At 49.4% G+C, this 24,638-nt stretch overlaps 1 protein-coding gene across 2 annotated transcripts in view; it reads right to left on the reverse strand.

The window, feature by feature from the left end:
- Positions 1-24,638, reverse strand: part of LOC109907050 (membrane-associated guanylate kinase, WW and PDZ domain-containing protein 3) — a 242,719-nt gene that overhangs the window by 53,414 nt on the left and 164,667 nt on the right. For both annotated transcript variants that reach the window (XM_031794498.1, XM_031794499.1), the window contains exons 4-5: positions 16,897-17,109; positions 5,331-5,508 (exon numbers count right to left, since the gene is read on the reverse strand). In XM_031794498.1, the coding sequence (XP_031650358.1) occupies positions 5,331-5,508; positions 16,897-17,109 (391 nt within the window). The remainder of the gene's footprint in view (positions 1-5,330; positions 5,509-16,896; positions 17,110-24,638) is intronic.

A 24,638-nucleotide genomic window follows, 5' to 3' on the forward strand; every position in this document is an offset into this window, starting at 1 on the left:
TGGAGGTAAGGAGAGATGGAAGTAGGGAGGGATGGATGGAAGTAGGGAGAGATCAATGAAGGTAGGGAGGGAGGGATAGATGGATAGAGGTAGGGAGGGATGGATGGAAGTAGGGAGGGAGGGATAGATGGATGGAGGTAGGGAGGGATGGGTGGAGGTAGGGAGGGAGGGATGGAGGTAGGGAGGGAGGGAGGGATGAGGTAGGCAGGGATGGAGGTAGGGAGGGATGGATGGAAGTAGGGAGGGATGGATGGAAGTAGGGAGGGAGGGATAGATGGATGGAGGTAGGGAGGGATGGAGGTAGGGAGGGATGGAGGTAGGGAGGGATGGATGGAAGTAGGGAGGGATGGATGGAGGTAGGGATAGATGGATGGCGGTAGGGAGGGATGGAGGTAGGGAGGGATGGAGGTAGGGATAGATGAATGGAGGTAGGGAGGGATGGAGGTAGGGAGGGAGGGATGGATGGATGGAGGTAGGGATAGATGGATGGAGGTAGGGATAGATGGATGGAGGTAGGGATAGATGGATGGAGGTAGGGAGGGACGGAGGTAGGTAGGGATGGAGGTAGGGATAGATGGATGGAGGTAGGGAGGGAGGGAGGGATGGAGGGAGGTAGGGAGAGATGGAGGTAAGAAGAGATGGAAGTAGGGAGGGATGGATGGAAGTAGGGAGAGATCAATGAAGGTAGGGAGGGAGGGATAGATGGATGGAGGTAGGGAGGGATAGATGGAAGTAGGGAGGGAGGGATAGATGGATGGAGGTAGGGAGGGATGGGTGGAGGTAGGGAGGGAGGGATGGAGGTAGTGAGGGAGGGATGAGGTATGCAGGGATGGAGGTAGGGAGGGATGGATGGAAGTAGGGATGGATGGATGGAAGTAGGGAGAGAGGGATAGATGGATGGAGGTAGGGAGAGATGGAGGTAGGGAGGGATGGAGGTAGGGAGGGATGGATGGAAGTAGGGAGGGATGGATGGAGGTAGGGATAGATGGATGGCGGGTAGGGAGGGATGGAGGTAGGGAGGGATGGAGGTAGGGATAGATGAATGGAGGTAGGGAGGGATGGAGGTAGGGAGGGATGGATGGAGGTAGGGATAGATGGATGGAGGTAGGGATAGATGGATGGAGGTAGGGAGGGATGGAGGTAGGGATAGATGGATGGAGGTAGGGAGGGACGGAGGTAGGGATAGATGGATGGAGGTAGGGAGGGACGGAGGGTAGGTAGGGATGGAGGTAGGGATAGATGGATGGAGGTAGGGAGGGATGGAGGTAGGGAGGGATGGAGGTAGGAGGGATGGATGGAGGTAGGGAGGGATGGAGGTAGGAGGGAGGGAGGGAGGGATGGAGGTAGGGACAAATGGAGGTAGGGACAGATGGGAGGTAGGGACAGATGGGGGTAGGGACAGATGGGAGGTAGGAACTGATGGACGGTAGGGTCAGATGGAGGTAGGAACTGATGGAGGTAGGAACTGATGGAGGTAGGGTCAGATGGAGGTAGGAACTGATGGAGGTAGGGTCAGATGGAGGTAGGGTCAGATGGAGGTAGGAACTGATGGAGGTAGGGTCAGATGGAGGTAGGAACTGATGGAGGTAGGGTCAGATGGAGGTAGGGTCAGATGGAGGTAGGGTCAGATGGAGGTAGGAACTGATGGAGGTAGGGTCAGATGGAGGTAGGAACTGATGGAGGTAGGAACTGATGGAGGTAGGGTCAGATGGAGGTAGGGACAGATGGAGGTAGGAACTGATGGAGGTAGGGTCAGATGGAGGTAGGAACTGATGGAGGTAGGGTCAGATGGAGGTAGGGTCAGATGGAGGTAGGGTCAGATGGAGGTAGGAACTGATGGAGGTTAGGGTCAGATGGAGGTAGGGTCAGATGGAGGTAGGGACAGATGGAGGTAGGGTCAGATGGAGGTAGGAACTGATGGAGGTAGGGACAGATGGGAGGTAGGGACAAAAGGGTGGTAGGGACAGATGGGAGGTAGGAACTGATGGAGGTAGGGTCAGATGGAGGTAGGGTCAGATGGGAGGTAGGGTCAGATGGGAGGTAGGGACAGATGGGAGGTAGGGACAGATGGGAGATAGGGACAGATGGGAGGTAGGGACAGATGGGAGGTAGGGACAGATGGGAGGTAGGGACAGATGGAGGAGGGGCAGATGGAGGTAGGAACTGATGGAGGTAGGGTCAGATGGGAGGTAGGGTCAGATGGAGGTAGGGACAGATGAAAGGTAGGGACAGATGGAGGTAGGGACAGATGGGAGGTAGGGACAGATGGAGAGATGGAGGTAAGGAGAGATGGAAGTAGGGAGGGATGGATGGAAGTAGGGAGAGATCAATGAAGGTAGGGAGGGAGGGATAGATGGATGGAGGTAGGGAGGGATGGGTGGAGGTAGGGAGGGAGGGATGGAGGTAGGGAGGGAGGGAGGGATGAGGTAGGCAGGGATGGAGGTAGGGAGGGATGGATGGAAGTAGGGAGGGATGGATGGAAGTAGGGAGGGAGGGATAGATGGATGGAGGTAGGGAGGGATGGAGGTAGGGAGGGATGGAGGTAGGGAGGGATGGATGGAAGTAGGGAGGGATGGATGGAGGTAGGGATAGATGGATGGCGGGTAGGGAGGGATGGAGGTAGGGAGGGATGGAGGTAGGGATAGATGAATGGAGGTAGGGAGGGATGGAGGTAGGGAGGGATGGATGGATGGATGGAGGTAGGGATAGATGGATGGAGGTAGGGATAGATGGATGGAGGTAGGGATAGATGGATGGAGGTAGGGAGGGACGGAGGTAGGGATAGATGGATGGAGGTAGGGAGGGACGGAGGTAGGTAGGGATGGAGGTAGGGATAGATGGATGGAGGTAGGGAGGGAGGGAGGGAGGGATGGAGGTAGGGGGGAGGGATGGAGGGAGGTAGGGAGAGATGGAGGTAAGGAGAGATGGAAGTAGGGAGGGATGGATGGAAGTAGGGAGAGATCAATGAAGGTAGGGAGGGAGGGATAGATGGATAGAGGTAGGGAGGGATGGATGGAAGTAGGGAGGGAGGGATAGATGGATGGAGGTAGGGAGGGATGGGTGGAGGTAGGGAGGGAGGGATGGAGGTAGGGAGGGAGGGATGAGGTATGCAGGGATGGAGGTAGGGAGGGATGGATGGAAGTAGGGAGGGATGGATGGAAGTAGGGAGGGAGGGATAGATGGAAGTAGGGAGGGATGGATGGAGGTAGGGATAGAAAGATGGCGGTAGGGAGGGATGGAGGTAGGGAGGGATGGAGGTAGGGATAGATGAATGGAGGTAGGGAGGGAGGGATGGATGGAAGTAGGGAGGGATGGATGGAGGTAGGGATAGAAAGATGGCGGTAGGGAGGGATGGAGGTAGGGAGGGATGGAGGTAGGGATAGATGAATGGAGGTAGGGAGGGATGGAGGTAGGGAGGGATGGATGGAGGTAGGGATAGATGGATGGAGGTAGGGATAGATGGATGGAGGTAGGGAGGGATGGAGGTAGGGATAGATGGATGGAGGTATGGAGGGACGGAGGTAGGGATAGATGGATGGAGGTAGGGAGGGACGGAGGTAGGTAGGGATGGAGGTAGGGATAGATGGATGGAGGTAGGGGGGGATGGAGGTAGGAGGGATGGATGGAGGTAGGGGGGATGGAGGTAGGAGGGAGGGAGGGTTGGAGGTAGGGACAAATGGAGGTAGGGACAGATGGGAGGTAGGGACAGATGGGGGTAGGGACAGATGGGAGGTAGGAACTGATGGAGGTAGGGTCAGATGGAGGTAGGAACTGATGGAGGTAGGAACTGATGGAGGTAGGGTCAGATGGAGGTAGGAACTGATGGAGGTAGGGTCAGATGGAGGTAGGGTCAGATGGAGGTAGAAACTGATGGAGGTAGGGTCAGATGGAGGTAGGAACTGATGGAGGTAGGGTCAGATGGAGGTAGGGTCAGATGGAGGTAGGGTCAGATGGAGGTAGGAACTGATGGAGGTAGGGTCAGATGGAGGTAGGGTCAGATGGAGGTAGGGACAGATGGAGGTAGGAACTGATGGAGGTAGGGTCAGATGGAGGTAGGAACTGATGGAGGTAGGGTCAGATGGAGGTAGGAACTGATGGAGGTAGGGTCAGATGGAGGTAGGGTCAGATGGAGGTAGGGACAGATGGAGGTAGGGTCAGATGGAGGTAGGAACTGATGGAGGTAGGGACAGATGGGAGGTAGGGACAAAAGGGTGGTAGGGACAGATGGGAGGTAGGAACTGATGGAGGTAGGGTCAGATGGAGGTAGGGTCAGATGGGAGGTAGGGTCAGATGGGAGGTAGGGACAGATGGGAGGTAGGGACAGATGGGAGATAGAGACAGATGGGAGGTAGGGACAGATGGGAGGTAGGGACAGATGGGAGGTAGGGACAGATGGGAGGTAGGGACAGATGGAGGAGGGGCAGATGGAGGTAGGAACTGATGGAGGTAGGGTCAGATGGGAGGTAGGGTCAGATGGAGGTAGGGACAGATGAAAGGTAGGGACAGATGGAGGTAGGGACAGATGGGAGGTAGGGACAGATGGGAGGTAGGAACTGATGGAGGTAGGGACAGATGGGAGGTAGGGTCAGATGGAGGTAGGGACAGATGGGAGGTAGGGACAGATAGAGGTAGGGACAGAAGGAGGAAGGGACAGATGGAGGTAGGGAGAGGTAGTCAGAACCAAATAGAGGCAGATAGGTCCTTTGATGGAGGAATGGAAGGAGGGATGGAGGAAAGGAGAGGGGAAAGGAGGGAAAGGTAGAGCCGAACACAGAGAGCAGGCCTCTGGGAGCATTTCATTTGCCGAATTGTCTCCTGTGAAGTGAGAATGGGCTATTGATTTTAGGCAGGCTACAGCACCTGGCCCTCTCTTCTGTAGGCTGTGTGAGCCACACAAACAGACTGACTGATAAGCAATGGAGGGAGAGGGAGAGGGAAAGGGAAAGGGAAAGGGAAAGGGAGAGGGAGAGGCCCAGTGCTTTAAGCCCAAGCCAAGTACCATCACATCAAACACAGGAAAACAATACAACTGTATTTTAGACGCCAGATGGGTTAAAATAATGAATAATTTCACAAATCCATAATTATATTAACAATAATACTATTGTTAACTTCTCCAAGTACTGTACTGCTACTGTACGTCTGAGCCGCAGAGAAACAAGTAGGATACTGTATGTAACAGTGTAACACAGACTTTATAGTGGAACAAACTATTCTCTGAACAAACAAATCTCAATGCTCTTTTTCAAAACTACCTCTCGCCACTTCTAGCATCCCCAACACCACACTGGCACTGTACTGGAGTAGAGAACCAGAAGTCCAACACTTACTCTATGAAGTAGACCATGCCCGTCTCTGTGTAGGCCATCTCCCAGGTCTTGGGCAGCGGTTCCTGGCTCTCGTCACGTGGTAAGGTGCTCCAGGTCCGGAAGTCCACAGCCCCACTACTGGACTGGTTATAGCTGGGTACAGCCTTCCTCCACTCCTGTCCAGCCTTGTCCTTGTGCTCTGTGGCCATATCACAGGAGGGAGAGAAAGACAGGGGAAGGAGAAGGGTGGTGAGCGTGTGGAGGCTGCATGGTGAGCATGTGGAGGCTGCATGGTGAGCGTGTGGAGGCCGGGGTGGTGAGCGTGTGGAGGCTGGGTGGTGAGCGTGTGGGGCGGCTAGGTGGTGGGTGTGTGGAGGCTGGGTGGTGTGCGTGAGGAGGCTGGGTGGTGAGCGTGTGGAAGCTGGGTGGTGAGCGTGTGGAGGCTGGGTAGTAAGCGTGTGGAGGCTGGGCGGTGAGCCCTGTGAGCTCCATGCATCTCTTTCTGCGGCTTCCCTGGACAGACTGACTGTAGGCTTTAGACTGTTACACACAGCAAAGAACAGGAGAGGGAGAGAGAGGAGAGTAGAGAAAGGGAGAGGACAGAGAGAGAGAGAGAGGGGAGTAGAGAAAGGGAGAGGACAGAGAGAGAGAGAGAGGGGAGTAGAGAAAGGGAGAGGACAGAGAGAGAGAGAGAGGGGAGTAGAGAAAGGGAGAGGACAGAGAGAGAGAGAAAGAGACGGAAGTGCAGCAAGTGTGCCACAGGATTTGCATGTCAGCAGTGATGTTCTGTAGAGCGAGAGGGTCAACGGCAACAAGGGCAGAGCTGACCAACACCACACTTCAGCCTTACCCAGCCCCTATTAGCATCACTAAACCTTGCCCTGTGAGAGTGTGTGTGTGTGTGTGTGCGTGCATGCGCTCTTATCTGCAGGTTTGGATTTGCATGCCTCTGACCTAGCTCATTACTGTATTCAGAGTTGACTTCTGATCTGAAGGGAGAAAGAAAACTACCCATAAAAGAGGACGAGCTGTCAGAAGGAGAGTAAAGTGCATGACATGAAAGTTAAGTGATTTTCTTTACATAGGGTACTCATTCAATGGTTTTTCTTGATTTTCACTATTTTATACATTGTAGAATAACAATGAAGACATCATTCAATATACACTATATATACAGAAGTATGTGGACACCCTTCAAATTAGTGGATTTGGCTATTTCAACCACACCCGTTGCTGACAGGTTTATAAAATTGAGCACACAGCGATGAAATCTCCATAGACAAACATTGGCAGTAGAGTGGCCTTACTGAAGAGCTAAGTAACTTTCAACGTGGCACCGTCATATGACTTTTCCAATCAGTCAGTTCGTCAAATTTCTGAAGGTCAACTGTAAGTGCTGTTACTGTGAAGTCGAAACGTCTAGGAGCAACAACGGCTCAGTTGTGAAGTGGTAGGCCATAAAAGCTCACAGAACGGGACTGCGGAGTGCTGAAGCGCATAGCGTGTAAAAAACGTCTGTGCTCGGTTGCAACACTCATGTCAGCACAATAACTGTTCGTCGGGAGCTTCATGAAATGGGTTTCCATGGCTGAGCAGCCGCACACAAGCCTAAGATCACCATGTGTAATGCCAATCGTCGGCTGGAGGGGTGTAAAGCTCGCCACCATTGAACTCTGAAGCAGTGGAAATGCGATGATTCACACATCACCATCTCGCAGTCCGACGAACGAATCTGGGTTTGGCGGATGTCAGGAGAACGCTACCTGCCCCAATGCATAGTGCCAACTGTAAAGTTTGGTGGAGGAGTACTGGTCTGGGGCTACTTTTCATAGTTTGGGCTAGGCCCCTTAGTTCCAGAGAAGGGAAATCTTAACGCTATAGCATACAATAAATAAATATATACGATTCTGTGCTTCCAATTTTGTGGCAGCAGTTTGGGGAAGGCCCTTTCCTGTTTCAGCATGACAATGCCCCGTGCCCAAACCTAGGTCCATACAGAAATGGTTTGTTGAGTTCGGTGTGGAAGAACTCGACTGGCCTGCACAGAGCCCTGACCTCAACCCCATCAACCCTGTGCTTCTACACCTGCATTGCTTGCTGTTTGGGGTTTTAGGCTGGGTTTCTGTACAGCACTTTGAGATATCAGCTGATGTACGAAGGGCTATAAAAATCCATTTGATTTGATTTGATCAAACACCTTTGGGAAGAATTGCAACCCCGAATAATGCTCTTTTGGCTGAATGGAAGCAAGTCCCTGCAACAATGCTCAAACATCTAGTGGAAAGTCTTCCCAGAAGAGTGGAGGCTGATATAACAGTAAAGGGGGGACCAACTCCATATTAATGCCCATGATTTTGAAATAAGATGTTTGACGAGCAGATGTCCACATACTTTTGGTCATGTAGTGTATAATAGTATTGTTTGATGCATGTACAATACGCCTGAATTTATGTCATCCTCCCTGCTACTTTGCAAACCCATTGAGAAAAGCATCCATTCAGTCAGGAGACTCACCAGGGACAGCTATAGGTGATGTGGGTATGATGCACCCCATTGTTGTGTGTTCTCTTCATCCAACCCATGCACCCATTGTTGTGTGTTCTCTTCATCCAACCCATGCACCCATTGTTGTGTGTTCTCTTCATCCAACCCATGCGCCCATTGTTGTGTGTTCTCTTCATCCAACCCATGCGCCCATTGTTGTGTGTTCTCTTCATCCAACCCATGCGCCCATTGTTGTGTGTTCTCTTCATCCAACCCATGCACCCATTGTTGTGTGTTCTCTTCATCCAACCCATGCACCCATTGTTGTGTGTTCTCTTCATCCAACCCATGCACCCATTGTTGTGTGTTCTCTTCATCCAACCCATGCGCCCATTGTTGTGTGTTCTCTTCATCCAACCCATGCACCCATTGTTGTGTGTTCTCTTCATCCAACCCATGCACCCATTGTTGTGTGTTCTCTTCATCCAAACCCATGCACCCATTGTTGTGTGTTCTCTTCATCCAACCCATGCACCCATTGTTGTGTGTTCTCTTCATCCAACCCATGCACCCATTGTTGTGTGTTCTCTTCATCCAACCCATGCACCCATTGTTGTGTGTTCTCTTCATCCAACCCATGCACCCATTGTTGTGTGTTCTCTTCATCCAACCCATGCACCCATTGTTGTGTGTTCTCTTCATTCAACCCATGCACCCATTGTTGTGTGTTCTCTTCATCCAACCCATGCACCCATTGTTGTGTGTTCTCTTCATCCAACCCATGCACCCATTGTTGTGTGTTCTCTTCATCCAACCCATGCACCCATTGTTGTGTGTTCTCTTCATCCAACCCATGCACCCATTGTTGTGTGTTCTCTTCATCCAACCCATGCACCCATTGTTGTGTGTTCTCTTCATCCAACCCATGCACCCATTGTTGTGTGTTCTCTTCATCCAACCCATGCACCCATTGTTGTGTGTTCTCTTCATCCAACCCATGCACCCATTGTTGTGTGTTCTCTTCATCCAACCCATGCACCCATTGTTGTGTGTTCTCTTCATCCAACCCATGCACCCATTGTTGTGTGTTCTCTTCATCCAACCCATGCACCCATTGTTGTGTGTGCCCAAGGCTATAGTGATAGAGATGGTGTGCAGGGGAACAGCTCAGGTCTGCACGCCTTGCTAATGTGGCTTTCTGTTTGCACAGACAATGGCCTGTCTAACTGTTCCTAGACCTGTGCTTCAGTCTCTTTTCCTATATTGGTAGAGCATGGTGCTTGGAAAGCCCGGGCCATGGGTTCGATTCCATCTGGTGTCACCCATATGAAAGATGTATGTATGCATGACTGTAAGGCGCATTGGATCATCATTTTAATTGGTATTATTGAGGAGTCAGAGTAAGAGCGCTGATATAGGATCAGTTTGTCTTTTAGGTCATAATGAATAAGTCTTTATGGACAGCGGGAACCTGATCCTAGATCAGTATACCTCCACTGAGACACTTTATGACGCTCTTACTGTTCTTAGAAATGTGTTTAGCAGCCCAGCCCTCAGGGCCTGCCCAAGGCCCCTCTGATATGCACATCTGCCTGATCACAACTGAGACATTAAATCAGGCAGAGAAAGTACAACCCAGGTGCCCAGCTGCAGGCAGGACCCTGGAATGGGTACAGGGTTCAGTCATGGGCATGGGCTTAGGTCCATGGGACTAGACAGACTCACCATCTGACGGACGGGAGGGCTACATTGTCCTCTCTGTCATTGGCACCATGCGGACTCGGAACGGGGGAATGCCCTTTGGACGGAGCCAGAGAGAACCACAGACCAAACAGGGGACAGCTGTGCTGTGGGAACAGAGAGGAGCAGGGGCCAGCTGGAAGCACCCCAAGCCCAGAGGAGAGGCACTCTACAGAGGAAGCCTGGAGGGCAAATGGGACAAGACCAGACGCTGCTCTAGGGATGGCGGGATGGGTCCCAATGTACCCAATCACTCTCTGTCTATCATATCGTCTACAGTATGTCCCCCATCTGATGTGCATAGCCTCCTCCATGGTACCACACTGGTCTCATCAATGGTCGCTGTATACACCACGGGGAACCTTTTCTTCAGAAAATGTTTTGGCCATGTTTGGAATCCATTATCTGGATAAGACTCCTTTCCTATATGCCCAGTTGGATGCTGCCTTTTCTCTACGAGCTGTGGCACTTGTGGTTTTTGTTTTTGTTTACAGTTCATGTGAGGATAATATCTCCAAGGGAAATAAAACAAGAACAAACTATATCCCTTTAACCAGGGATTTATACATTATTGATCCAGCTAGATGGAGAACAACTTGACTTTGTAGAGTTTGTATTTAGAAGAGACCTTCTGTAAGGGACAGATGGATAATCCTGGGCTGTCCCATTTGGGGGAAAGAGAGAATGAGTGTGATGGAGGGTGGAGGGAATGAGTGTGATGGAGGGTGAAGGAAATGAGGGTGATGGTGGGTGGAGGGAATGAGGGTGATGGTGGGTGGAGGGGATGAGGGTGGAGGGAATGAGGGAGATGGAGGGTGGAGGTAATGAGGGTGATGGAGGGTGGAGGGAATGAGGGTGGAGGGAATGAGGGTGATGGTGGGTGGAGGAAATTAGGGTGAAGGGAATGAGGGTGATGGTGGAGGGAATGAGGGTGATGGGTGGAGGAAATGAGGGTGATGGTGGGTGGAGGGGATGAGGGTGATGGTGGGTGGAGGGGATGAGGGGGATGTTAGGTGGAGGGAATGAGGGTGATGGTGGGTGGAGGGAATGAGGGTGATGGTGGGTGGAGGGAATGAGGGTGATGGTTGGAGGGAATGAGGGTGATGGTGGGTGGAGGGAATGAGGGTGGTGGGTGGAGGGAATGAGGGTGATGGTGGGTGGAGGGAATGAATGTGATGGTTGGTGGAGGGAATGAGGGTGATGGTGGGTGGAGGGAATGAGGGCGATGGGTGGAGGGGATGAGGGTGATGGTGGGTGGAGGGAATTAAGGTGATGGTGGGTGGAGGGAATGAGGGTGATGGGTGGATGGAATGAGGGTGATGGTGGGTGGAGGGAGGGAATGGGGGTGATGGGTGGAGGGAATGAGGGTGATGGTGGGTGGAGGGAATTAAGGTGATGGTGGGTGGAGGGAATGAGGGTGATGGTGGGTGGAGGGAGGGAATGAGGGTGATGGTGGCTGGAGGGAGGGAATGAGGGTGATAGGTGGAGGGAATGAGGGTGATGGTGGGTGGAGGGAGGGAATGAGGGTGATGAGGGGAGGGAATGAGGGTGATGGAAATAAAAGCCCTTTCTCTTTCTCATCCCTTTCTCTCATTTTGGGCAGCATGGGCAGCTGTTGTTGAGCCAGAACAAATGTAGAGCAGTTGCCATACCAGTCAGGATGCTCTTGATGGTTCAGCTGTAGAACCTTTTGAGGATCTGAGGAAATGTTTCAGTCTCCTGAGGGGGAATAGGTTTTGCCGTGCCCGCTTCACGACAGTCATGCTGTGCTTGGACCATGTTAGTTTGTTGGTGATGTGGACACCAAGGAACTTGAAGCTCTCACCCTGCTCCACCGCAGCCCCGTCGATGAGAATGGGGACGTGCTCGGTCTTCTTTTTCCTGTAGTCCACAATCATATCCTTTGTCTTGATCACGTTGAGGGAGAGGTTGTTGTCCTGGTACTGTCTCGTTGTTGTCGGTGATCAGGCCTACCACTGTTGTGTCATCTGCACATTTAATGATGGTGTTGGAGTCGTGCCTGGCCGTGCAGTTATGAGTGAACACGCACCCCTGAGGAGCCTCTTTGTTGAGGATCAGCGTGGCGGATATGTTGTTACCTACCCTTACCACCTGGGGGCGACCCGTCAGGAAGTCCAGGATCCGGTTGCAGAGGGAGGTGTTTAGCCCTAGAGTCCTTAGGTTATTGATAAGATTTGAGGACACGTTGTTGAAAGCTGAGCTGTCGTCAATGAATAGCATTCTCACATAGGTGTTCCTTCTGTCCAGGTGGGAAAGGGCAGTGTGGAGTGTAATAGAGACGGCATCATCATTGGATCTGTTGGGGTAGTATGCAAATTGGAGTGGGAGAGGTTACAGACTGGGAGAGGTTGAAAAGGTCAGTGAAGACACTTGCTAGTTGGTCAGCGCATGCTCGCAGTACATGTCCTGGTAATCCATCTGGCCTTGCGGCTTTGTGAATGTTGACCTGTCTAAAGGTCTTACTCACATCGGCTGCGGAGAGCGTGATCACACAGTCATCCGGTACAGCTGGTGCTCTTATGCATGTTTCAGTGCTATTTGCCTCAAAGTGAGCATAGAAGTAGTTTAGCTCGCCCGGTAGGCTCGTGTCACTGGGCAGCTCTTGGCTGTGCTTCCCTTTGTAGACACCCTGGACCCAAACTGTTACAGACCTATATCCATCCTGCCCTGCCTATCTAAGGTCTTCGAAAGCCAAGTCAACAAACAGGTCACTGACCATCTCGAATCCCACCGCACCTTCTCCGCTGTGCAATCTGGTTTCCGAGCCGGTCATGGGTGCACCTCAGCCACACTCAAGGTACTAAACGACATCATAACCGCCATCGATAAAAGACAGTACTGTGCAGCCGTCTTCATCGACCTCGCCAAGGCTTTCGACTCTGTCAATCACCATATTCTTATCGGCAGACTCAGTAGCCTCGGTTTTTCGGATGACTGCCTTGCCTGGTTCACCAATTACTTTGCAGACAGAGTTCAGTGTGTCAAATCGGAGGGCATGCTGTCCGGTCCTCTGGCAGTCTCTATGGGGGTGCCACAGGGTTCAATTCTCGGGCCGACTCTTTTCTCTGTGTATATCAATGATGTTGCTCTTTCTGCGGGCGATTCCCTGATCCACCTCTACGCAGACGACACCATTCTATATACTTTCGGCCCGTCTTTGGACACTGTGCTATCTAACCTCCAAACAAGCTTCAATGCCATACAACACTCCTTCCGTGGCCTCCAACTGCTCTTAAACGCTAGTAAGACCAAATGCATGCTTTTCAACCGGTCGCTGCCTGCACCTGCATGCCCGACTAGCATCACCACCCTGGATGGTTCCGACCTAGAATATGTGGACGTCTATAAGTACCTAGGTGTCTGGCTAGACTGCAAACTCTCCTTCCAGACTCATATCAAACATCTCCAATCGAAAATCAAATCAAGAGTCGGCTTTCTATTCCGCAACAAAGCCTCCTTCACTCAAGCCGCCAAGCTTACCCTAGTAAAACTGACTATCCTACCGATCCTCGACTTCGGCGATGTCATCTACAAAATGGCTTCCAACACTCTACTCAGCAAACTGGATGCAGTCTATCACAGTGCCATCCGTTTTGTCACTAAAGCACCTTATACTACCCACCACTGCGACTTGTATGCTCTAGTCGGCTGGCCCTCGCTACATATTCGTCGCCAGACCCACTGGCTCCAGGTCATCTACAAGTCTATGCTAGGTAAAGCTCCGCCTTATCTCAGCTCACTGGTCACGATGGCAACACCGATCCGTAGCACGCGCTCCAGCAGGTGTATCTCACTGATCATCCCTAAAGCCAACACCTCATTTGGCCGCCTTTCGTTCCAGTACTCTGCTGCCTGTGACTGGAACGAATTGCAAAAATCGCTGAAGTTGGAGACTTTTATCTCCCTCACCAACTTCAAACATCAGCTATCTGAGCAGCTAACCGATCGCTGCAGCTGTACATAGTCTATTGGTAAATAGCCCACCCTTTTCACCTACCTCATCCCCGTACTGTTTCTATTTATTTACTTTTCTGCTCTTCTGCACACCAATATCTCTACCTGTACATGACCATCTGATCTTTTATCACTCCAGTGTTAATCTGCAAAATTGTAATTATTTGCCTACCTCCTCATGCCTTTTGCACACATTGTATATAGACCCCCCCTTCGTTTTCTACTGTGTTATTGACTTGTTAATTGTTTACTCCATGTGTAACTCTTTGTTGTATGCTCACACTGCTATGCTTTATCTTGGCCAGGTCGCAGTTGCAAATGAGAACTTGTTCTCAACTAGCCTACCTGGTTAAATAAAGGTGAAATAAATAAATAAAATAAAAAGTAGTCTGTAATGGTTTGCAGGCCCTAGCTCAGTGCAGATGCTGCCTATAATCCATGGTTTCAGGTTGGGGAATGTATGTGTGGTCACTGTGGGGACAACGCCATTGATGCATTTATTAATGAAGCCAATGGCAGATGAGGTGTAGTCCTCAATGCCACTGGAGGAATCCCGGAACATATTCCAGTCTGTGCTAGCAAAACAGTCCTGTAGCTTAGCATCTGCTTCATCTGACCACTTTTTTATTGATCTAGTCACTGATGCTTCCTGCTTGCTTGTAAGCAGGAATCAGGAGGATATACTTATGGTCAGATTTGCCAAATGGAGCGCGAGGGAGATCTTTGTATGCATCTCTGTGTGTGGAGTATAGGAGTTATTTTCCCTCTGGTTGCGCATTTAACATGTTGATAGAAATTAGGTAACTGATTTAAGTTTCCTGGCATTAAAATACCCGGCTACCAGGAGCGCCGCCTCTGGGTGATCGCTTTCTTGTTTGCTTATGGCGGAATACAGCTCATTCAGTGCTATCTTGGTGCCAGCCTCTGACTGTGGTGGTATGTAAACAGCTTCAAAGAATATAGATGAGAACTCTCTCGGTAGGTAATGCGGTCTGCAGCTTATCATGAGAAACTCTACTTCAGGCGAGCAATGACTCGAGACTTCCTTAGATATCGTGCACCAACTGTCGTTTACAAAAATACATAGACCGCCGCCCCTCATCTTACCAGATGCTGCTGTTCTATCCTGCCGGTACATCGTATAACCAGCCAGCTGTATGTTGATATTGTCGTCGTTCAGTCAGGACTCCGTGAAGCGTAAGATGTTACAGTTTTGAATGTCCCGTTGGTAGTTTAATCTTCCCAATAACTCGTCCATTTTTTTTGTCCAAAGATGGCATGTTTGCGAGCAGAATTGAGTGGAGTGGGAGTTTATTCGATCGCCTCCTAGTCCTCAGAAGACAGCCCTCTGGCCTCTCTTTCTCCGCCTCCTCTGCAGATCACTGGGGTTGGGGCCTGTTCCCGAGGGAGCTGTATATTGGGCTCGTCAGAGTCGTGAAAGAAGAAAAAGGATTCTGCTAGTCCGTGGTGAGTAATCGCAGTCCTGATGTCTCAAAGTTATTTTCGGTCATAAGAGACAATAGGGGCAACATTATGTACAAAAATAATACAACAATTAATTACGAACAAATAAAATCAAAGTTTATTTGTCACGTGCGCCGAATACAACAGGTGTAGAGACCTTACAGTGAAATGCTTATTTACAGGCTCTAACCAATGGCGCGGAAAAAAGGTATGTGTCTGTGTGTAGGTAAGTAAAGAAATAAAACAACTGTTGAAAGACATTTGAAAAAAGAGTAGCAAGGCTATATACAGACACCTGTTAGTTAGGCTTATTGAGGTAATACAGTGATGGAAAAAAGTATTTGATCTCCTGCTGATTTTGTACATTTGCCCACTGACAAAGGGAGTGCTCCTAATCTCAGTTTGTTACCTGTATAAAAGACACCTGTCCAAAGAAGCAATCAATCAGATTCCAAACTCTCCACCATGGCCAAGACCAAAGAGCTCTCCAAGGATGTCAGGGACAAGATTGTAGACTTACACAAGGCTGGAATGGGCTACAAGACCATCGCCAAGCAGCTTGGTGAGAAGGTGACAGTTGGTGCGATTATTCGCAAATGGAAGAAACACAAAAGTACTGTCAATCTCCCTCGGCCTGGGGCTTCATGCAAGATCTCACCTCGTGGAGTTGCAATGATCATGAGAACAGTGAGGAATCAGCCCAGAACTGCATGGGAGGATCTTGTCAATGATCTAAAGGCAGCTGTGACCATAGTCACCAAGAAAACAATTGGTAAGGACTGAAATCCTGCAGCATCCGCAATGTCCCCCTGCTCAAGAAAGCACATATATATGCCCGTCTGAAGTTTGCCAATGAACATCTGAATGATTCAGAGGACAACTGAGTGAAAGTGTTGTGGTCAAATGAGACCAAAATGGAGCTCTTTGGCATCAACTCAACTCACCGTGTTTGGAGGAGGAGGAATGCTGCCTATGACTCCAAGAACACCATCCCCACCGTCAAACATGGAGGTGGAAACATTATGCTTTGGGGGTGTTTTTCTGCTAAGGGGAAAGGACAACTTCACAGCATCAAAGGGACGATGGACGTTGCCATGTACCGTCAAATCTTGGGTGAGAACCTCCTTCCCTCAGCCAGGGCATTGGAAATGGGTCGTGGATGGGTATTCCAGCATGACAATGACCCAAAACACACGGCCAAGGCAACAAAGGAGTGGCTCAAGAAGAAGCACATTAAGGTCCTGGAGTGGCCTAGGCAGTCTCCAGACCTTAATCCCATAGAAAATCTGTGGAAAGAGCTGAAGGTTCGAGTTGCCAAACGTCAGCCTCGAAACCTTAATGACTTGGAGAAGATCTGCAAAGAGGAGTGGGACAAAATCCCTCCTGAGATGTGTGCAAACCTGGTGGCCAACTACAAGAAACGTCTGACCTGTGATTGCCAACAAGGGTTTTGCCACCAAGGACTAAATCATGTTTTGCAGAGGGGTCAAATACTTATTTCCCTCATTAAAATGCAAATAAATGTATAAAAATTTTCACATGCATTTTTCAGGATTTTGTTGTTGTTATTCTGTCTCTCACTGTTCAAATAAACCTACCATTAAAATTATAGACTGATCATTTCTTTGTCAGTGGGCAAACATACAAAATCAGCAGGGATCAAATACTTTTTTCCCTCACTGTATGTACATGTAGGTATGGTTAAAGTGACTACGCATATATGATGAACAGAGAGTAACAGAAGCGTAAAAACGCAGATAAATGAAGAAAAAACACAATCGGTTGGGGGCATGTAAAACATCTGCCTTCTGCTCCGGCTCCATTTTAACTACCAACAATATCAATGTTGTTGATGATCCGTTTGAGGCAGTTTGTGGGAGAGGATGGGAACATGTTGCAGGACAACATGGACAGGACATCTTACCTGTGAGTCCATTGACCAGGGGAGACCTCTCTCTCTCCTCCTCGTCCTCCTCCTCGGGGGCTGCACTGTCCTTCCTGTCCATCTTGCTGACGGAGGTGGTGCGTTTCCTCTGGACCTCTGTATCAAACTCCTCATCAAACAGCACCTGATCTACCAGGTCAGGCTGCACCGGGCTGGGCTCCGCTGGGGGCTTGGGCGTCCCGTAGTAGTTCCCTGGTAGAGAACACACACAGCTGTGTCAATAGAAACAGTCAGTAACCTGGTAGAGAACACACACAGCCATGTCAATAGAAACAGTCAGTAACCTGGTAGAGACAATGATACTTTATTAATCCCTAAGGGAAAGTTAGGTTGTGGAGACAACGACAACCGTCTGATTACAATGAATACAGTACAGGTCATGCATATTTTTACTATTTTCTAACACATATGGAATCATGTAGTAACCAAAAATGTGTTCAACAAATCAAAATATATTTTATATTTGAGATTCTTCAAATAGTCACCCTTTGCCTTGATGACAGCTTTGCACACTCTTGGCATTCTCTCAACCAGCTTCATGAGATAGTCACCTGGGATGCATTTCAATTAACAGGTGTGTCTTGTTAAAAGTACATTTGTGGAATTTCTTTCCTTCTTTACGCATTTGAGCCAATCAGTTGTGTTGTGACAAGTTAAACAGAAGATAGCCATATTTGGTAAAAGACCAAGTCCATATTGTGGTAAGAACAGCTCAAATAAGCAAAGAGAAACGACAGTCTGTTCTTACTTTAAGACATGAAGGTCAGTCAATCCGTAAAATTTTAAGAACTTTTAAAGTTTTTTCAAGTGCAGTCGCAAAAACTATCAAGCGCTATGAGACTGCATAAATCAGGCCTTCATGGTCGAATTGCTGCAAAGAAACCACTACTAAAGGACACCAATAATAAGAAGAGACTTGCTTGGGCCAAGAAACATGAGCAATGGACATTAGACCGGTGGAAATCTGTCCTTTGGTCTGGAGTCCAAATTGGAGATTTTTGGTTCCAACCGCCGTGTCTTTGTGAGACGCTGAGTAGGTGGATGGATGATCTCCCATTGTGTAGTTCCCACCGTGAAGCATGGAGGAGGAGGTGTGGGGGTGCTTTGCTGGTGACACTGTCAGTGATTTATTTAGAATTCAAGGCACACTTAACCAGCATGGCTACCACAGCATTCTGCAGTGATACGCCATTCCATCTGGTTTGGGCTTAGTGAGACTATCATTTATTTTTCAACAGGACAATGGCCCAACACACCTCCAGGCAGTGTAAGGGCTATTTTACCAAGAAGGAGAGTTATGGAGTGCTGCATCAGATGACCTGGCCTCCACAATCCCCTGACCTCAACTCAATTGAGATGGTTAAGGATGAGTCAGATCGCAGAGGGAAGGAAAAGCAGCCAACAAGTTCTCAGCATATGTGGGAACTCCTTTAAGACTGTTGGAAAAGCATTCCAGGTGCAGCTGGTTGAGAGAATGCCAAGAGTGTTGAAAGCTGTCATCAAGGCAAAGGGTGGCTATTTGAAGCTGTGGCTATTTGAAGCTATTTGAAAATATATTTGGATTTGTTTAACACTTTTTTGTCACTACATGAATCCATATGTGTTATTTCATAGTTTTGATGTCTTCACTATTATTCTACAATGTAGAAAATAGCAAAAATAAAGAAAAACAATTGAGTGAGTAGGTGTTCTAAAACTTTGGACCAGCAGTGTATATGGCAGGTGCAACCACTCACATGCACACACACACAGAGAGAGAGAGAGAGAGAGGTTAGAGATAGCCAGTCAGAAACAGTCATTCAATGACAGCCCTGGAGGAGCGATAGGACAGTTTATACTCAGCATGTCAACACTAAAAAGAGAAATGGATTCCCCACTGTAATGCAGCTCTGACCATAGCCTGGGCTCACTCTCCCTCTCTCCTTCCCCATCTCTCTCTCTCTTCTTATTATCATATTTACTGCAGTGCAGTGCTGGGCTGTGCTCCCCAGAGCCCCGTGACAGAAGCCTTTATCCAGGACAGACCGGGCGAAGCGCTGCCTGGTTCTATTGGCTCTACTGGCTGTTTTATTGTTGTGTGTTGTGTACTGTGGTGCCCAGGGCCAAAACAGCACAACTCCCTCCGTGAGGAGAGGAACACTCTTTTTTTACTCCCTCCCTCCCTCGCCTTCTCTCTCTCTCTCTCTCTCCCTCTCCCTCACCTTCTCCCTCCCTCACCTTCTCTCTCCCTCCCTCCCTCGCCTTCTCTCTCTCTCTCTCTGTCCCTCACCTTCTCTCTCTCCCTCCCTCGCCTTCTCTCTCTCTCTCTCTCCCTCCCTCACCTTCTCTCTCTCTCTCTCTCCCTCCCTCACCTTCTCTCTCTCTCCCTCCCTCACCTTCTCTCTCCCTCCCTCCCTCACCTTCTCTCTCCCTCCCTCCCTCGCCTTCTCTCTCTCTCCCTCCCTCGCCTTCTCTCTCTCCCTCCCTCGCCTTCTCTCTCTCTCTCCCTCCCTCCCTCACATTCCCTCCCTCCCTCCCCTTCTCCCTCCCTCCCTCCCTCCCTCACCTTCTCTCTCTCCCTCCCTCCCTCACCTTCTCTCTCCCTCGCCTTCTCTCTCTCTCTCTCCCTCCCTCATCTTCTCTCTCTCCCTCTCTCCCTCGCCTTCTCTCTCTCTCTCTCCCTCCCTCACCTTCTCTCTCTCCCTCTCTCCCTTGCCTTCTCTCTCTCTCTCTCCCTCCCTCACCTTCTCTCTCTCCCTCCCTCCCTCCCTCACCTTCTCTCTCTCTCTCCCTCACCTTCTCTCTCTCTCCCTCTCTCCCTGCCTCATCTTCTCTCTCTCCCCCTCTCCCTCGCCTTCTCTCTCCTACTGTGGGAAAGTTGACCCAATTTCCCGATGTCTTTTTGCCTCCTCACAGCTAACCAGACAGAACAATCTAAAGAAAGAGAGGAAGGGGGAGAAACAGCAACTCAGGAGGGTATACATGTTGATGTTCCCTCTCTTCCCTCTGCCCCTGGGAAGCCAGTCCTCCAGTGGCACTGACTCTAGAGTAGAATGCAAAACTAACTCCTGGAGTTTCTCAGCCTATCTGGGGGGGTGGTGAGTTATAGTTATATCAGCGGAGGCTGAGGGGAGGACGGCTCATAATAATGGCTGGAACGGGGCGAATGAAACCATGTGTTTGACACCATTCCGCTCCAGCCATTACCACAAGACTGTCCTCCCCAATTAAAGTGACAACAACCTCCTGTGAGCTGCATGTACCATAGAGAGTTATTACATGTGGAGAAACATCTCTCAACAACATAGTAGTCTGTTTATAACACAGACGGGTTGCCTCATCTTATGGGTATTCATGGGAAAAATACCCAAACATCTAAGAGTAAACCTAGCTCAATGTGTTATGAAACATAGGCCCAGACCTGGCACAGCAAAATTAAAGATGTCATTATGCCAACATATTATCATTATTAAGTTATTAACATACATTGAGTATGACGGACTGACCAGGTGAATCCAGGTGAATCCAGGTGAAAGCTATGATCCCTTATTGATGTAACTTGTTAAATCCACTTCAATCAGTGTAGGTTAAAGAAGGATTTTTGAAACTTGAGACCATGTAGACATGGATTGTGTGTGTGTGCTATTCAGAGGGTCAAACAATAGGTTCCTGTGTGTATACAGAATGGTCCACCACCCAAAGGACATCCAGACAACTTGACACAACTGGGGGAATCATTGGGGCGGCAGGGTAACCTAGTGGTTAGAGCGTTGGACTAGTCACCGAAAGGTTGCAAGTTCAAATCCCCGAGCTGACAAGGTACAAATCTGTCGTTCTGCCCCTGAACAGGCCCTTAACCCACTGTTCCTAGGCTGTCATTGAAAATAAGAATTTGTTCTTAACTGACTTGCAGAGTTAAATAAAGGTAAAATAAATTGGAGTCAACATGGGCTGGCATTCCTGAGGAACACTTTTGGTTTTTAGACCAAGACTCTTGGCTCGCTCTTTAATATATTCATAATAGAAACAAATCATTTGTATTATTTACACCCTGTATTAAGTTAATAACTTATGGGTTGCTTATTTAACATATCTGGCCTTAATGGTACTTTTATGTCTAGACTACCACCCCTCAGAGTCTGGTTCCTCTCTAGGTTTCTTCCTAGGTTTCTGCCTTTCTAGGTAGTTTTTCCTAGCCACTGTGCTTCTACATCTGCATTGCTTGCTGTTTGGGGTTTTAGGCTGGGTTTCTGTGAAAGCACTTTGTTATGTCTGCTGATGTACAAAACACTTTATAAATACACTTGATTGATTGATTGATGTCTGTCCGTCTGTGACAGAGAATAGAAGCTCTGAGAGTGGCGAGAGGTAGGAGTCATTTTACTGTGTGACCCCCCTCCCCACACCTGTGTCCCTCTTTGTCTGCCATGACCCTGGAGCTACATTCAACAGCCCTTAGCAGAGACCCTGCTGGTTGTGTGGGGGAAAGAAGCTACTGGTGTGTAACTGAAGTGTTTTGGCTACTGCCTGACACACGGATATCCAGCTTCCCTCCTGCACTGCACTGAGCCACACAGCCATCAACACACCTTCTCCTCAGCCACAGACAACCAACCAAACCATCCTTACTGCTGCACTCCTCCTTCCCTCCATCTCCCTATCTCTGACATCTGGTTGATACATTTGCATGTGTCAAAACACAGCTTCATTATACTTGAGCACGGTGCGATGAAGATGAAAGATAGGTGGCCTTCTTTAATCCAGACCTGTCACCACACGGCCCAGCCACCTTCCTCCCTCTCTTCTACTTCCCTTGCGCTCTCTCTCTCTCTCTCTCTCTGTATCTCTCTCGCTCTCTCTCTCTCTCTGTCTGTATCTCCGTATCTCCCTCCCCACCACTATATGGCCTTTAGTCTCTCTCTAACCCCCCACCTCTCTCTCCCTCTCTTCATCTCCCCACATCTCCTTCTTGCTCCTCTCTCTCTCCCTCCCTCTCTCAGGCCCAGTGGTGTGTGATTAATAGCTCATAAACACAGCTCTCCTAGTCTCTGATTAATGTGTACTAGAGAGTACAGAAAGGGAGAGAGGGGAGTGGAAGAGAGAGGACAGAGGAAGAGGGGACAGAGGGAGGAGAGAGGAAGAGAGGAAGAGGGGACAGAAGGAGGGGAGAGGAAGAGGGAGGAGAGGTAGAGGGGACAGCGGGAGGGAAAAGGAAGAGGGGACAGCGGGAGGGGAGAGGAAGAGAGGACAGCGGGAAGGTAGAGGAAGAGGGGACAGCGGGAGGGGAGAGGAAGAGGGGACAGCGGGAGGGGAGAGGAAGAGGGGACAGCAGGATGGGAGAGGAAGAGGGGACAGCGGGAGGGGAGAGGAAGAGGGGACAGCGGGAGGGGAGAGGAGAGAGGAAGAGAGGAAGGAGGAGAGAGGAAGAGGGGACAGAGGGAGGGTAGAGGAAGAGAGGACAGAGGGAAGGTAGAGGAGGAGGGGAGAGGAAGAGGGGACAGAAGGAGGGGAAAGGAAGAGGGGACAGCGGGAGGGGAGAGGGGACAGAAGGAGGGGAAAGGAAGAGAGGACAGAGGGAGGGTAGAGGAAGAGAGGACAGAGGGAGGGTAGAGGAAGAGAGGACATGGGGAGAGGAAGAGAGGACAGCGGGAAGGTAGAGGAAGAGGGGACAGTGGGATGGGAGAGGAAGAGAGGACATGGGGAAGGTAGAGGAAGAGTGGACAGCGGGAGGGGAGAGGAAGAGGGGACAGCGGGAGGGGAGAGGAAGAGGGGACAGCGGGATGGGAGAGGAAGAGGGGACAGCGGGATGGGATAGGAAGAGGGGACAGCGGGATGGGAGAGGAAGAGAGGACAGCGGGATGGGAGAGGAAGAGGGGACAGCAGGATGGGATAGGAAGAGGGGACAGCGGGATGGGAGAGGAAGAGGGGACAGCGGGATGAGAGAGGAAGAGGGGACAGCGGGATGGGAGAGGAAGAGGGGACAGTGGGATGGGAGAGGAAGAGGGGACAGTGGGATGGGAGAGGAAGAGGGGACAGCGGGATGGGAGAGGAAGAGGGGACAGCGGGATGGGAGAGGAAGAGGGGACAGTGGGATGGGAGAGGAAGAGGGGACAGAAGGAGGGGAGAGGAAGAGGGGACAGCGGGATGGGAGAGGAAGAGGGGACAGTGGGATGGGAGAGGAAGAGGGGACAGAAGGAGGGGAGAGGAAGAGGGGACAGCGGGATGGGAGAGGAGAGGGGGAAGATACATTTGTTACAGTATTCATCACCATTACTCTGAAGGGAATCTGTAGGATGTGTGAAGAGAGGGGTGTGTGTGTGTGTGTGTGTGTGTGTGTGTGTGTGTGTGTGTGTGTGTGTGTGTGTGTGTGTGTGTGTGTGTGTGTGCGAGCGTGTGCGCGCGTGTGTGTAGGTCAGCTGTTTGTTCACCTGCACCTGACCGCAATTGCTAATAACAAATCCTCAACTGTCCGACTATATGTGATAAAGTGAAAATCTGAGGCCCATACCCAACCCTAATCTGATAATATAGAATTTGTGCTGTAGGCTAGAGTAAGAGATTGGCCGAACGATTTTTGGACAGGGGGTGCAGGATTCTTTTGCCTGATTTATAATTTCTGATGTATTGTAGGTCATTTGTTTGTCAACTCTATAATCAGATATAGCTTCTCTTCTGTCATTATATGTTGCCTTAGAAGACTAAATAAACCCTCACTCAACAGAAGAAGAAACACTGGAAAGATTTTCTGTGCAAAATGTCCAAATGTCCAAACAGTTTTACCAGTTGTAAAGAAATGGAAAGCTGTGAAAATGACCCCATGTGTTTTGGATAAGATTTCATTTTGGCTTAGATGCATTTTTTATGTGTTTGGAATACTAGCAGCTTTTATGATGCCGATAAAGTTAGCACCTGTTCCAGAGTCAAAATTTTGCCTACATTTGGTGTATCATTTTATTGCAAGAAATGCTTAATTCGGCAGGAGTTAATATTAAGGCTACATAAGAGGTTATAGACCTACAGTCAGTGTCCAGATTTCAGTTTCCATTTAACCCATCTGAATTGTTACAGATGACATTCATATTCTGACTATTTCTGAAACTCAATTAAATAATACCTTTGATGATACAGTGGTAGCAATACATGGTTATAACATCTACCGAAAAGACAGAAATGCCAATGGGGGCCAGTGTTGCGGTCTATATTCGGATCCTCATTTCTGTAAAGCTTAGAGAAGATCTAATGTTAAATACTGTTGAAGTAATTTGGAAAAAGGTTAATCTGCCTCACATGAAGCCCATTATTGTGGGAAGCTGCTATAGATCACCAAGTGCTAACAGTCAGTATCTGGATAATATGTGTGAAATGCTTGATATTGTATGTGATATCAACAGAGAGGTATATTTTCTGGGTGATTTAAATGTTGACTGGCTCTCATCAAGCTGCGCACTCAAGAAAAAAAGTATAATTGTAATCAGTGCCTGCAACCTGATTCAGGTTGTCAATCAACCTATCAGGGTAGTTACAAACAGCACATTAATGAAATCATCAACATGTATTGATCATATCTTTGCAAGCAGGCACCCATTAAGAAACCGACTGTAAAAACTGTAAAATCCCCTTGGATAAATGACGAATTGAACAATTTTATGGCTGAGAGGGATGAGGCAAAAGGTATGGCAAATAAGTCTGGCAGCCCAACTGATTGGAAAACATACTGCGTATTGTGAAATTATCTAACTAAA

Source organism: Oncorhynchus kisutch, linkage group LG17 (genome assembly GCF_002021735.2).
Source record: "Oncorhynchus kisutch isolate 150728-3 linkage group LG17, Okis_V2, whole genome shotgun sequence".
In the NCBI taxonomy this organism is placed as follows: domain Eukaryota; kingdom Metazoa; phylum Chordata; class Actinopteri; order Salmoniformes; family Salmonidae; genus Oncorhynchus; species Oncorhynchus kisutch.